At 43.3% G+C, this 13929-nt stretch overlaps 1 protein-coding gene across 4 annotated transcripts in view; it reads left to right on the forward strand.

Annotated features, from left to right (window-relative positions):
- Positions 1 to 13929, forward strand: part of sgce (sarcoglycan, epsilon) — a 56062-nt gene that overhangs the window by 28676 nt on the left and 13457 nt on the right. For all 4 annotated transcript variants that reach the window (XM_055662619.1, XM_055662638.1, XM_055662610.1 and 1 more), the window contains 3 exons: positions 1793 to 1865; positions 7534 to 7732; positions 9799 to 9961. In XM_055662619.1, coding sequence (XP_055518594.1) covers positions 1793 to 1865; positions 7534 to 7732; positions 9799 to 9961 — 435 coding nt within the window. The remainder of the gene's footprint in view (positions 1 to 1792; positions 1866 to 7533; positions 7733 to 9798; positions 9962 to 13929) is intronic.

A 13929-nucleotide genomic window follows, 5' to 3' on the forward strand; every position in this document is an offset into this window, starting at 1 on the left:
CCGAACCTCGCCGCCCCACCGACCATCCGCCCACCGGGACCTCCCACGCTTCTCCCGCTGACCCGGTTTCCATTCCCCGCGGGCTTCCACCATCGACTCCACCGACTCTCGCCACTCCACCGCCCTCCAGCAGCCCGCAGCCATCGCCTTACCTGCAGCCTGGACAATTTCTCCTAAACTGGTCCTAGTGCTCCAGGAATCTAAAGCCCTTCCTCATGAACCTTCTCACTAATAATGTGTCTATCTGCACTTTCCTCCTATTTATATTCCTTTGAGGTTCTGCTTGGTAATCTGCTACTTCCTTTGAAAGCTTAGGAACCCAATCAACTCTCACCAACTTCCACAGATTCACCGTAGAAAACATTTTATCAGGATGTAATTTGGGAACAGCTCCACTCAAGACTGCAAGAAATTGCAGATAATTGTGGACGCAACCCAGTCCATCACACAAACCAACCTCCCTTCCATTGACTCCTTTTACACTTCAAGCTGCCTCAGCAAGGCCACCAGCATAATCAAGGATGAGTCTCACCCCGGTCACTCACTCTTCTCCCCTCCCCCATCAGGCAAGATGTACAGGAGTATAAAACTGCACATCTCCAGATTCAGAGACCGGTTTATCACAGCTGTTATCAGGTAACTGAATCATCTTATCAACAACTAGAGAGTGGTCTTGAGCTACTATCTACCTCATTGAAGACCCTCGGGCTATCTTTAATCATGCATACATGAATTACCCATACAGTTCTGCAAGACAGTAAAAAGAAAAAGGACTAAAAAAATCAAGGCATTTGTGCAAATTAAAATAGGAAAAAAGTCTAGTAGTGCAAGAGTTAATCAATGCTGTTGTTTTGTTGAGGACATCTAACTGATGTCCTCTTGACCACTCCTCTCTTGTGTAGCTGAATTGCCCACAATTTTCCTTTGGGAGTAGCTAATCAAACTATTGTTCCACATGGAATGCAGCAGCAAATTTGTGGCACGTTTGTAACCAAATGAACAAAGTGCTCACGTGATTCCTGTTTGGGTATTTACATACAGTAAAAATAATTTCACTCATTCAAATCTAGTTTCCACCTGGTTGGAAAAATACATTTATACAATTTGCAAAGAGCAAATGGTATTCAAGAGCTTATCCATTTGCAATTTTTTTTTTTCATTTGAAGGGTTTCTACAGAGTAGAAACTGGTATTGTACCCCCTCGTCATAAGTTAATTATTCCTTTGTTTCAGCACTGAAAGTACCGGTAGAAATTGACCTTTGAATGTAATAATTTAATTTCCATTTAAACAATTTACAAATGTCCATTGTGTACTCACTCAATCATATTTTTCATGGCGTCATAAACATACAGCATGGATGCAGGTCATTCAGCCCATCATATCCACGCCGCTCAATGCGCATATTTCCGCACTAATCCCTTACCCTTGCCCCATACCCTCCTTTGCGTCATTGATTTAAGTGCTTATCTTGAGACTTCTTATTAGCGACCCCGCTTCAACCACTTTCTGCCTTGCATCACTCTCATCACTCTCTGGGTGAGAAAAGCCCTCCGATAACCTCTCTGAATCTATTCACTCGTATCCAAAATTTACGTCCTTTTGTTTAATTACTTGCTAAGTATTTTAGTGTTCCAGTGTGTTCATTTGTAATATCCAATGATGTAGTAGCAAGTGCAAGGCAGAGTTTATACACTAAATGGCATAGGAATTTATATATTGCAATATAAATATATTTAAATTGTTGGCCATTACTTTTAAGCACGGTGATTTGCTTTTTGATCTTTTGGCAGATCACTGCTTATAACAGAAGAACATATGAAACTGCACGCCATTCTCTGATTCTCAACATCATGGCTTTAAATGGTGAGAAACAATCAATCTATGGTTTGCATAGGGAGAGTAATGTATTTGGAATAAAAACAAAACAATGTTTAAAAATAGAGACCAGCATGCACTAACATTTGCCTAAAGGATTTTGGTTAACATAACCGAACCTCCATTATTTCTTTCCCCAATATATGACTCTTACTCAATAAGAGTAGGTGAATCGAGGACCTGAGGACATAGGTTTAAGGTGAAGGGTGAAAGATTTAATAGGAATCTGAGGGGTAAATTTTTCACACAAAGGGTGGTGGATGGCGTTTGAAGATGGCGGCGCGTCCACATGCAGTGGCTTTGCGCTCTCCAGACCGATTAAATTCAGAGCAGCCCAGTACCGAACACGGCTGTGGAAACAAGGTACTTAAAACCCCCAGAACCCCTAGAAACCCCAGTACCCCCCAGAAACCCCAGAAAGGGACTCACCACCAGGACGGGAAAATCCAAATCCCGATGGGTCGCACATGGAGCCGAACGGAACTGCTCAACATCGGACGTGGCTGCGAGAAACTGGCTTGTGAGTACTACAGTACCCTCACCAAAATCCCGTTGGAGCTCGGCAGAACAGCCCCCTGGATCACCACTACGGAGGGTAGGAGACGGAGCAAGTCCTGGGAGAGAAAACAGAAACGTGGAAGGCAAGCGGGGGTGCAGGACAGGCTACCGAGGGCTCCACAAAGACCCTTCGATCGTTTCGCCGAACACCTCCGCTCAGTCTGCAATAACCAACCTGAACTCCCGGTGGCTCAGCACTTCAACTCCCCCTCCCATTCTCAATCCGACCTCTGTCCTGGGTCTCCTCCATTGCCAGAGTGAGCAACACCGGAAATTGGAGGAACAGCACCTCATATTCCGCCTGGGCAGCTTGCGTCCTGATGGCATGAACGTTGAATTCTCCCAATTTTGCTAGCCCTTGCTGTCTCCTCCCCTTCCTTACCCTCGAGCTGTCTCCTCCCATCCCCTCGGGCTCCTCCTCCTCCCTTTTTCCTTCCTTCCCCCCCCCCCCACCCCCCATCAGTCTGAAGAAGGGTTTCAGCCCGAAACGTCGCCCATTTTCTTCGCTCCATAGATGCTGCTGCACCCGCTGAGTTTCTCCAGCAATTTTAGGTACATGAATAGGACAGGTTTGGGGGGACATGGATCAATGCTGGCAGGTGGGACTAGTGTAGCTGGGACACCTTGGCCGGTGTGGGCAATTTGGGCTGAAGGGCCTGTTTCCACACTGTGTCACTCAAAAACAAAAAAACCTGGCTCGGGATATGTCTGTCCTTTAAAACTGGTTCTGGCCTACTTTTATCTTATAGCTATGGAAAAGAAAATGTTAAAATTGTCCTATCACTGACAAAAAAAGGAGAGCTGCAATTGGCAAATATGATAACCCCACCTCACTTGTAACTGTATACTGCTTGCTAGCTCTTGCCACACCCCTCTCTCCCTCTCATACTGGCTATCTTCCCTCTACTCTTTCAAAAAGGGTCTTGACCTGAAATGTTGACAGTACACTTCCATTTAAAAAAAATGTTCAATGCCTTTACGGAAAATAGTTATAAAATGAAAAGGTTCATTTGGTGAAGGTAAAATGAAAAATCTGGATTCAATCCAGCAACAAGGGAAAAGAATACAAAGAGAAGCTATTAGGAGGCAGATTTCTTGCATGTCTGAGCATTGGTTAAAGATCCCTTGTTTGAACTTGTAAATATTAATTGTAAAATATTTTTATGCAATTGCAACTGCAAATAAATGAGTTGTCAAATCCAGCTACAATGCAAAATTTGTGCAGGAAAGCTTTAACTAATGGAAACAATCCCCTCCAAGCTGGCTACCAAGCTCTCAGATCTGGGTCTCTGCGCATCCCTCTGCAATTGGATCCTCAACTTCCTCATCCACAGACCACAGTCTGTCCGTATTGGTGGAAATGTGCCATCCTTGATAACAATCAGCATGGGAGCACCTCAAGGCTGCGTGCTCACCCCCCTGCTTTACTCACTCTATATTCGTGACTGCTTAACCGGACATAGTGCGAACTCCATCATCAAGTTCGCCGATGACACCACTGTTGTGGGACGAATCATTGATGGTGACGTGTCAGAGTATAGAAGTGAGATCGACCGATTGACCAAATGGTGCCAGCATAATAACCTGGCTCTCAACACCAGCAAAACCAAGGAACTGATTGTGGACTTTGGAAGGGGTAGGATAGGGACCCACAATCCCTTTTATATCACCGATGGTGGAAAGGGTCAAGAACTTCAAATTCCTTGTCCTGCATATTTCCGAAGATCTTTCCTGGTCCCAGCACCCTGATGCAATTATAAAGAAAGCACATCAGTGCCTCTACTTCCTGAGAAGATTACGGAGAGTCGGTATGTCAAAGAGGACTCTCTCGAACTTCTACAGGTGCACAGCAGAGAGCATGCTGACCGGTTGCATTGTAGCTTCGTTCGGCAACTTGAGCGTCCAGGAGTGGAAAAGAATGCAGAAAGTTGTGACCATTGCCCAGTCCATCATCGGCTCTGACCTCCCCACCATCGAAGGGATCTACTGCAGTCGTTGCCTCAAAAAGGCTGCCAACATCATCAAGGGCCCACACCATCAGGTAGAAGGTACACCACCGCTGCCATCAGATAGAAGGTACAGGAGCCTGAAATCTGGTACATGCAGGTTCAGGAACTGCTTCATCCCCACAGTCATCAGGCTATTAAACTCACCATCAAACAAACTCTGAACTATAATGGCCAATTGCATTTTATCTGTTTATTTATGTGTATATATATGGTCTATGCTATATAGACACACTGAACTGTTCTGTATTTATGCTTACAATACTCTGTTGTGCTGCAGCAAGCAAGAATTTCATTGTCTTATCTGGGACATGTCAATAAACTCTCTTGACTTGACTTGTTTAAACTCAAAATCAAACTGTAAATACTGAAAATCTGCAATGGCAGAAAATACTGGAAATGCTTAACAGGTCAGGCAGCATCATGGAAAGAGAAAAGGTTAAAATGCTGTCTCTTACCGCCTTTGCTCTTTCCACTGATGCTACCTGACCTGCTGAGTGTTTCAAACACTTTCAGTTTTATAGCTACATTTAGTCTATTGGCAGAACTCAAATTAGCTGATTAATCTGCATATAACTTTTAGGGGGGATATCTGCTGTCCTTATACCTGACTCTAGTTATATTCTGACTTGCTAGTCTCTGAATAGCTATGTGAAGTGGTCGAGTAAGCCATGTAATCAATATAATATCTAGGAATGGATAGAAATAGATGTCATCGGGTGGCACTGCGCGCGGCAGCCTCGCCATTTGTGTGTCATTTCACCCTATTTGTTATTTTTAGTCTGTCTAAAAGTATGTTTTTGGAGGTTTCTTATTCTTTTTTATGTGGGGGGTGGGGAGGGGGAAGAGAGGAAACTGTTTCCCAGTCACTTCCTGGTCGAGGATGCGTTTTTTCTCTGAGTCACATCTTCGCCCCCCCCCACTCGCGGCCGACCATCTGAATTGGCGCGGCCTTTCATTCCGGAGACTGGCTAGAGCTTCAGCAGTGGCGCAGCACTGAATTACCATCTTAGAGCAGGCGATGCCTTACCGGGGATCGCCGTGTTGAGGCGCCGGAGTGTTGGGACTGCTGCTTTAACATCGTGGAGCTATGGTATGTGGAGCTTCTAGACAATAGGTGCAGGAGTAGGCCATTCAGCCCTTCGAGCCAGCACCGCCATTCAATGTGATTATGGCTGATCATCCCCAATCAGTATCCCGTCCCTGCCTTCTCCCCATATCCCCTGACTCCACTATCTTTAAGAGCCCTATCTAGCTCTCTCTTGGAAGCATCCAGAGAACCCGCCTTCTGAGGCAGAGAATTCCACAGACTCACCACTCTCTGTGAGAAAAAGTGTTTCCTCGTCTCCGTTCTAAATGGCTTACTCCTTCTTAAACTGTGGCCCCTGGTTCTGGACTCTCCCTACATCGGGAACATGTTTCCTGCCTCTAGCGTGCCCAAACCCTTAATAATCTTATATGTTTCATTGAGATTCCCTCTCATCCTTCTAAACTCCAGAGTGTACAAGTCCAGCTGCTCCATTCTCTCAGCATATGACAGTCCTGCCGTCCCAGGAATTAACCATGTAAATCTACGCTGCACTCCCTCAATAGCAAGAATGTCCTTCCTCAAGTTAGGGGACCAAAACTGTACACAATACTCCAGGTGTGGTCTCACTAGGGCTCTGTACAACTGCTTTGCTCCTATATTCGATTCCTCTTGTTATAAAGGCTAACATGCCATTCACTTTCTTCGCTGACTGCTGTACCTGCATGCTTACTTTCATAGACTGATGTACAAGGACCCTCAGATCCCGTTGTACTTCCCCCCTTTTCCCAACTTGACGCCATTTAGATAGTAATCTGCCTTCCTGTTTTTACTACCAAAGTGGATAACCTCATATTTATCTGCATTAAATTTCATCTGCCATGCATCTGCTCACTCCCCCAACCTGTCCAAGTCACCCTGCACTCATAGCATCCTCCTCACAGTTCACACTGCCACCCAGCTATGTGTCATCTGCAAATTTGCTAATGTTACTTTGAATCCCTTCATCCAAATCATTGACGAAATATTGTAAATAGCTGCGGTCCCAGCACCGAGCCTTGCGGTACCCCACTAGTCACTGCCTGCCATTCCAAAAGGGACCAGTTAATCCCTCTTCTTTGTTTCCTGTCTGCCAACCACTTCTCTATCCATGTCAGCACTCTATCCCCAATACCATGTGCCCTAATTTTGCCCACTAATATATGTGGAACCGTATCAAATGCTTTCTGAAAGTCCAGGTACACTACATCCACTGGCTCTCCCTTGTCCACTTTCCTAGTTACATCTTCAAAAAATTCTAGAAGATTAATCAAGCATGATTTCCCCTTCGTAAATCCATGCTGACTCGGACCAATCCTGTTACTGCTATCCAAATGTTCGGCTATCTCATCTTTTATAATTGACTCCAGCATCTTCCCCACCACCGATGTCAGGCTAACTGGTCTTATCTCACTGACTTTAACATTGCGGAGGCCTGGGACACCTTGCCGGAGGTCGCCAGTGTTGGAGCTCTGCCCAGCTCGGTCTGTGAACTTCGGGAGCCGCGGTCTCCGGTAAGAAGCGGCTTATTCGGAAACTCCAAGCCGCTGAGAGTGTTCTTCCGTTCCAACGTCGGAATTCCGATCATCCTGGCGAGAGGGCTTGAACATTGGGTCACCGTAGCGACGACTGCGGAGGGCTCAAAGGCCTCGACCACGGGTGAACAAAAAGGAAGATGACTGAACTTTATTGCCTTCCCTCACAGTGGGAAACGTTGATGTGGAGATGTTTATGTTAAATTCTCTCGTGTATTGTGTTCTTTTTTTATTCGTATGACTGTATGGTAACTCAAATCTCACTGTACCAAATGGTGCATGTGACAATAAATGTAACTCGAACTTGAACTTGAAATATTGATCCTGCCAGTGATAACTACTTACTTGGTTAAATTAGCTTGAGGATTATCTGTGTACATGGATAGCATTTGGCCTCAGCAACCCTTATGCTGCATCATGATTCCTGATAAGGGATGTGTCTTTTGAGTAACCACAGTTTTTAACTTGACTCAAATTCCTCTTGTTTAAAGATTATTCCTTGCCATATCAAGCGGAGTTTTTTGTGAAGAACATGAATGTGGAAGAAATGTTGGCGAGTGAGGTCATTGGTGATTTCCTTGGTGCGGTGAAGAATGTTTGGCAGCCGACTCATCTCAATGCTATCAACATCACCTCGGCTCTCGACCGAGGTGGGCGAGTGCCTCTTCCCATCAATAACATGAAGGAAGGGTGAGTTTAATTGATCTGCGTCTGATTCTCAGTTTAACTTGTTTCCATCAGCTTCTGGCATATCAAGTTTGATTTCCTCAGAACACTGGTACATTTGAGGATGAATTGCATGGGATGATTCTAATCATTGTAGGACCTGCTCTCTTGGTGACACCACTTTGGGATGCAGGTCGGAACGCTTAGCCACGCTTTTCTAAGCTTGGGATAAAAAACCGTTGGGATAAGAATTTCTTGGCTTTGCTGTTCTTTTTCCCCAGCTGTTTCCTCAGCCATGCAGGAGGAATCATCCCTGTTGGGCCTGACTGAAGCAGAAACGGAGGAATGGGATCAAAAGGATTTTGAATTCTGGCTCAGTTTGGGGCTCTTCTGCCACACTTCCAACAAACTTTTGATTTGAGGGATTGTGGATTTACTTCTTGGAATTCTTATTTAGTAGAAGCAACTAAGCTCCTTTTGCTAACATGGGTGTCCTATGATGTAGAATAGGGTTGTGGCCAATGAAATTGCTGCCGTGTTTTTGTTGTCCAATGGAGTTGGAGATAAATTTAGCACAGAGCACTGTGCAGAGGCCGAAAACAATCTGCTTGTGGTGTGGAAGTGATGGGCAACTCCATTAGCAATTGCCCATTAGAACACTGGACTTCAGTGACACGGGTTTCTGAGAAGCCATCTTAGGGGAACTGCAGTGGCTCCATGGAGCACACACCTATGTCAACTGACACCAGTCAGTTCAGCTGGGCTGATGCCTGTCATTAAGCCAATGCAAAATGTTGCCAGCACAGAGATGGTGCAGAGTGTAGTCTGCCAATTAGTAGCTTCTTTTTATCTGTTCAAGTCTCTGGGGCTGATGCCTTCTTTGAGCAGGGAGTCTCAGTGACTTTGTTTAGCCATGATTATAGATGGCAAACTGCAAGATGTTGTAACTATCTCCAGTCCCAGTCATTAAGCAGTCAAATATCTGACAAGCATTGTTCATTGTTTGAGGCCCAAATTGTTTCTTGATCATTCACGTCTTGTTTCTGCTTTCTTCCTCCTTTCAACAGCTTGCCCAGCTATGTATCACATCTAATTATTCTCACAGTCACTATTCAGGAAATACCAGATAAATCGTCCATATCAGGGACATTCTTTTTTTTTTTAGGTAATTGAATTATCCAAAATTATTCTTTAGCATCCACAATATTATAAAAAACAATGAACACTGGCAGAATCAGCTGCAGCCAGAAACTAACTTTAAGAAATGTATTACTTTAACATGTAAGTGGTGATATATAAAACGTAATAGCTCAGATTGCCCCCTTCCCCTGCTGTTTAGTGTTCCTAAGGAAGATTACTAGGTAGAACATTGAATATCAGAATAGCAGCACGAATGTATAGCAGCATTGTACACTGATTAATATCATGATGTCTCTACTCTTCATTCTTTGGGCTGAAAAAATACGCATGATATGATGTCTCTTGCAATTCGCCCCATAAGTGCCATGCATGTGACTGATGTCATTTTGGCAACCAGGAGTCAAAAGTAATACCCTCGGTGCTACAGTTTAGATTTATTGTCGTTAAAGTTTCCAACTGAATATAATTGGATATATTTTGATTCCTTACGCCTTGCTATTTTACTTTACTTCAGACTTTAGAGATACAGCACGGAAACAGGCTCTTTGGCCCACTGAGTCCTCACCGACCAGCGATCCGCACACACCAGCATTATCCTACACACTAGGGACACTAGGGCCAAATGACAAGTTTTTACCGAAGCCAATTAACCCACAAACCTGTACATCTTTGGGATGTGGAAAGGAACTGGAGCACCCAGGGAAAACTCACGCGGTCACAGGGAGAATGTACACATGCGAACATGGGTCTCTGGCACTGTAAGGGAGCAGCTCTATTGCTATGACACTGTGTCATTAGTTGCAACTTCATAAAGTTGCAAATGGGTTTTTACGAATTTGCCATTTTAAAGTGCAATTATTATTAGATGTTGACCATCCATAGTTAGTTGCTCACTTTGTAGATTCCTTGTTGCTCCCAATGACTACAATTATGGACGTCTTCTTGCACAGGGTTTACGTCATGGTGGGTACGGACTTGATGTTTTCATCGTGTCTAAGAGAGGTGGAAACTCCTCAGAATCAACAGAAGTGTAGCCAGGAAATGGAACCCAGCATTAGTTGTGACAAGAAATTCAGAGCCCAGTTTGACATTGACTGGTGTAAACTGTCTTTGGTAAGTCAGAAACCATCGCTGGTGATTTTATAAAACTATTTTGCAGTCACTTTCTTGGAGCGGTTCTCACACAATTTGATATTAATTTTGATCTTTACATGGAGTATTATGTTACATTTATGTTATGATTTGGCCCATCCTGTTCATGTTATTGTTTGTTGTCCACGAGTTACACAGCACACAAACAGGCCATTTGGCCCAACTCGTCCATTCCAACCAAGATGCCCCATCCAAGCTTGTGCCATTTGCCTGCACCTAGCCCGTATCCCTCTGAGCTCGTTATGAGGACAGACAGGAGTTTCTGTGGCAGCAAACGTGACTCTAGACACAAAATGCTGGAGTAACTCAGTGGGAGAGGCAGCATCTCTGGTGAGAAGAAATGGGTAACGTTTCCTGTCGAAACCTTTGTTCAGACTGAAACTCAGTTTCCCCTAACTCTCAGTCTGAAGAAGGCTCTCGACCCTAAACATCACCCATTCCTTCTCCAGAGATGCTGCCTGTCCCACTGATTTACTCCAGCGTTTTGTGTTTATCTTTGGTGTAAAGCAGCATCTACAGTTTCTTCCTACATTCTAGGATGGTATGTTGCCTCCCTGATTGCTTGCAATAATTACAATGTTGGATATCTTCCTGCACAGACCTTATGACATGGTGGGTGTAGGATGTCTCGGGGCAGCTGCAGAACATTCTCAAGGGAGAGCTGGAGCAGCCAGAAGCCGTTCAGCATGTTGGCATAAATAACATAGAGACAAAAAGGGACAAGGTCCTGCAGAATGAATATAGGAAGTTAGGTAAAGGGATAAAAACCGGGACCTTGAGGGGAGTAATCTCCAGATTACTCCTGGTGGGATGTGCTATTAAGGTAGGATAAGGAAGTTGCGTGGCTGAGGTGTTGGTACAAGTGGCAGGGATTCAGATTTCGGGGCCATTGGGATCTTTTCTGGGGCTGAGGTGACCTATTTCTGCTGAACTGGAGGGGAACTAATATCCTAATATCATGGTGGGCAAATTTGCTTGTGCTATTTGGGAGTGTTTAAACTTATTTGTCAGGGGTTAGTTAGGAAGTTAGTGCAGAAGTCAATGACCACAGGTTCAGTAGAAAAAATAGGTAAGAGCATAGCATGGAATGAGGAAAGACAGTTGGACTAAATTGTATTTATTGTCATCAGGGATTTTAAATTTCCCAATATAGATTAGGGCTGTCATAGTGCCAATGGGATTGGATAGAGTTGAATTTTCTAAGTGTTCAAGAGAGTTTCCTCAGGCAGTACTTAAAGATACATTTTCGAGAGAGAGCAAAGCTTGACCTACTCTTGGGGAATTGGGCAGGGCAAGTGGGCAAACCTTTTGGGACCACAGTTCCAGGCCCACAAGTTAATCTTTTAAATTCGGGTAACGTCAACATTGATGGTATTAGACTTGCAAAAGTTGATTGAAGTAGGTTGTTTGCGGGCAAAGGGATGTTTTGAAAGTGAAATGCTTTTAAAAGTGCAAAAGTGAGAGTCCAAATTATTCATGTTCCTTTCAGACTAAAGGGTAGGACAGAGTGGGAATAAAGAACTCTGGATGACAAGAGAAATTGAGGGTCAGGTCAGGAAAACGTAATAGGCATGGGCAAGTTTGGATCAAGTGTATCAAGGAGTTTCAGGGACTGAGGAGCATACTTAACAAGAAAATTAGGAGGGCAAAAGGAATACATCTGGCAAATAATATGAAGGAGAATGCAAAGAAATGTTATGTACATTAAGGGGGGAAAGGTAAATGAAAAGCGAGAATCAAGCCCTTCAGAAACCACGTGATCATCTATGTATGGAGCCACATGAGATGGGCAAGGTTCTCAATGAATATTTCTCCTTTGTTTTTACTGTGGAGAAAGACATGAAGACTAGGTAACTTGGGAAAGTTATTGGAGATGTCTTGAGGACAGTCCATATTACAATAGTAGAGGTACTGGACATCCTAAGAAGCATGAAGGTAGACAAATCTCCAGGGATCATTTATAACCAAAGACACTGAAAAGCTAGTGAGAAATTATTGAGATATACAAATCATCATAAGATATGAGTAAGTTGCCAGAAGACTAGAGGGTGGCTAATGTGGTGCCTATATTTAAAAAGATCTGCAAAGAAAAACCTGGAAACTGCAGACCAGTTACCCTATGGTAGGAAAGTTACTGGGGAAGTTTGGTAAACGGTAGGGCCTGGGGATTTTGGCACCACACTATCGACCTGCGACTCCACTTCCAGGGAACTATGTACATGTACTCATAGATCCCACTTTTCTACAATACTTCACAGGCCTCTAATGTTCTATGTAAAGGTCCTGACCTGGTTTGACTTCTTGCAATCCAACACCTCACACGCTTCTGAAATAAACTCAATTTACTATTCCTCAGCCCACTTGCCCAGCTGATCAAGCCCTGCTGTAATTCAGATAACCATATTCACTTTCTACAGTATCATCTATGTTCATGTCATCTGCAAATTTATTGATCATGCCTTGTACATTCTTAAACAAATTGTTTGTATAAACCACAAACAGCATTTGGTCCAACAGAGACAACTAGTCAACTATCATCTACTCTGAAAAACAACCTTCCATTACTACCCTTTATTTCCCACCATTAAGCCAATTGGACACAATAAGTTGCTGTCAAACCTGTCCTTTTTCGTGATTTGCTGTAAATTGCATGTTTGTACTTTACCTCTTTCTTTATAAAACCTATGATCCTTAATGCATTTTTTAACCATATTCTCAACATCTCAAATCACATTTAAAAATTTATATACACGTACACTTAGATTTTTCTCTCGTTAACCTCTTTAGGATTGTATTCTTTATAATAAATTCCTCCAATTGCTGTCTTCCTTTCAAAATGGATTTATATTTTCATGCAATAAATTTACTTTGCCATGCACCTGCCTATTCCTGTTGTTTGTTCACAGTGCTCTTCGCTGTTCACTGTCTTTCCAAGGTTTGTACAAGTTTTTAAGTTATTGCTTCCACAACTAAATCCAGGTCATGAATGAGTATCAATAAAACTGTAATAATTTTCCACCCATGTTTGATGTTTGAGGAGAAGTAACTTGTTGGAAACAACACTTGTTCTTTCAACGCTTCCTTTCCCACTATCCAGGGACCCAAGTAATCTTTTGGGTGAGGCAACGATTCACTTGCACTTTCTTCAATCCAGTGTTCAAAATGTGTCCTCCACTGCACTGGAAGGGGGAAGAGGAGAAATGGGTGCAAATTAATGAGGGGCATGGGGAAAAGGGGGGGTAAAATTGGTGGTGGGGAAGGAGGGGAGTAGGGGGGAGTTGTTTGAAAGTTTCTTACCTAAATAGAGAATACAGTGTTCCTACCGTTGATTTGTAAGCTACTTATACAAAATAGGTGTTATTCCACCAGCTTGCATGTGGCAATGGAAGAGGTCCAGGATAGAAAGGTCAATATGGGAATGTGAAGGGGAAGTAATATGGTTAGCAACCGGGAGATCCAATTGGCCTGTCAGACGGAGCACAAGTGTTTGGTGAAATGTCTGGTATGTAGCAACTGTGTGTGTTCACCATTCTTTCAACACTGGGTGTATTGATGTTGGCCAAATCAATAGGCAAGGAACATGTACCAATTACTTGTTCTCCTCTTTGTATGAAAATATTATGATCAAGTGTAATAATAACATTTCTACCTTGCTTTAAGGTGTATTAAACAAAGCCGTACTGTGGTAACATTTGTATACAAAGATTGGTATGTCTTTACCTTAAAATAAATAAAACAATGTTGTTGGTAAAGGGGCCATCTTAACTCTGCTCCTACGACTTAATAGAGGGTCAAAGAAAACAGCTGAAATGGTTAATAGGTGTATTTGTTATGCTCCACATATGGAAATACCATACTAGTGCAATCGAGTATTGGTTCTATAAACATCAACAAATGCTTGAATTTATTGTGCAATTTTAAGTGTCATT

Source organism: Leucoraja erinacea, chromosome 2, assembly GCF_028641065.1.
Source record: "Leucoraja erinacea ecotype New England chromosome 2, Leri_hhj_1, whole genome shotgun sequence".
NCBI classification, from domain to species: domain Eukaryota; kingdom Metazoa; phylum Chordata; class Chondrichthyes; order Rajiformes; family Rajidae; genus Leucoraja; species Leucoraja erinaceus.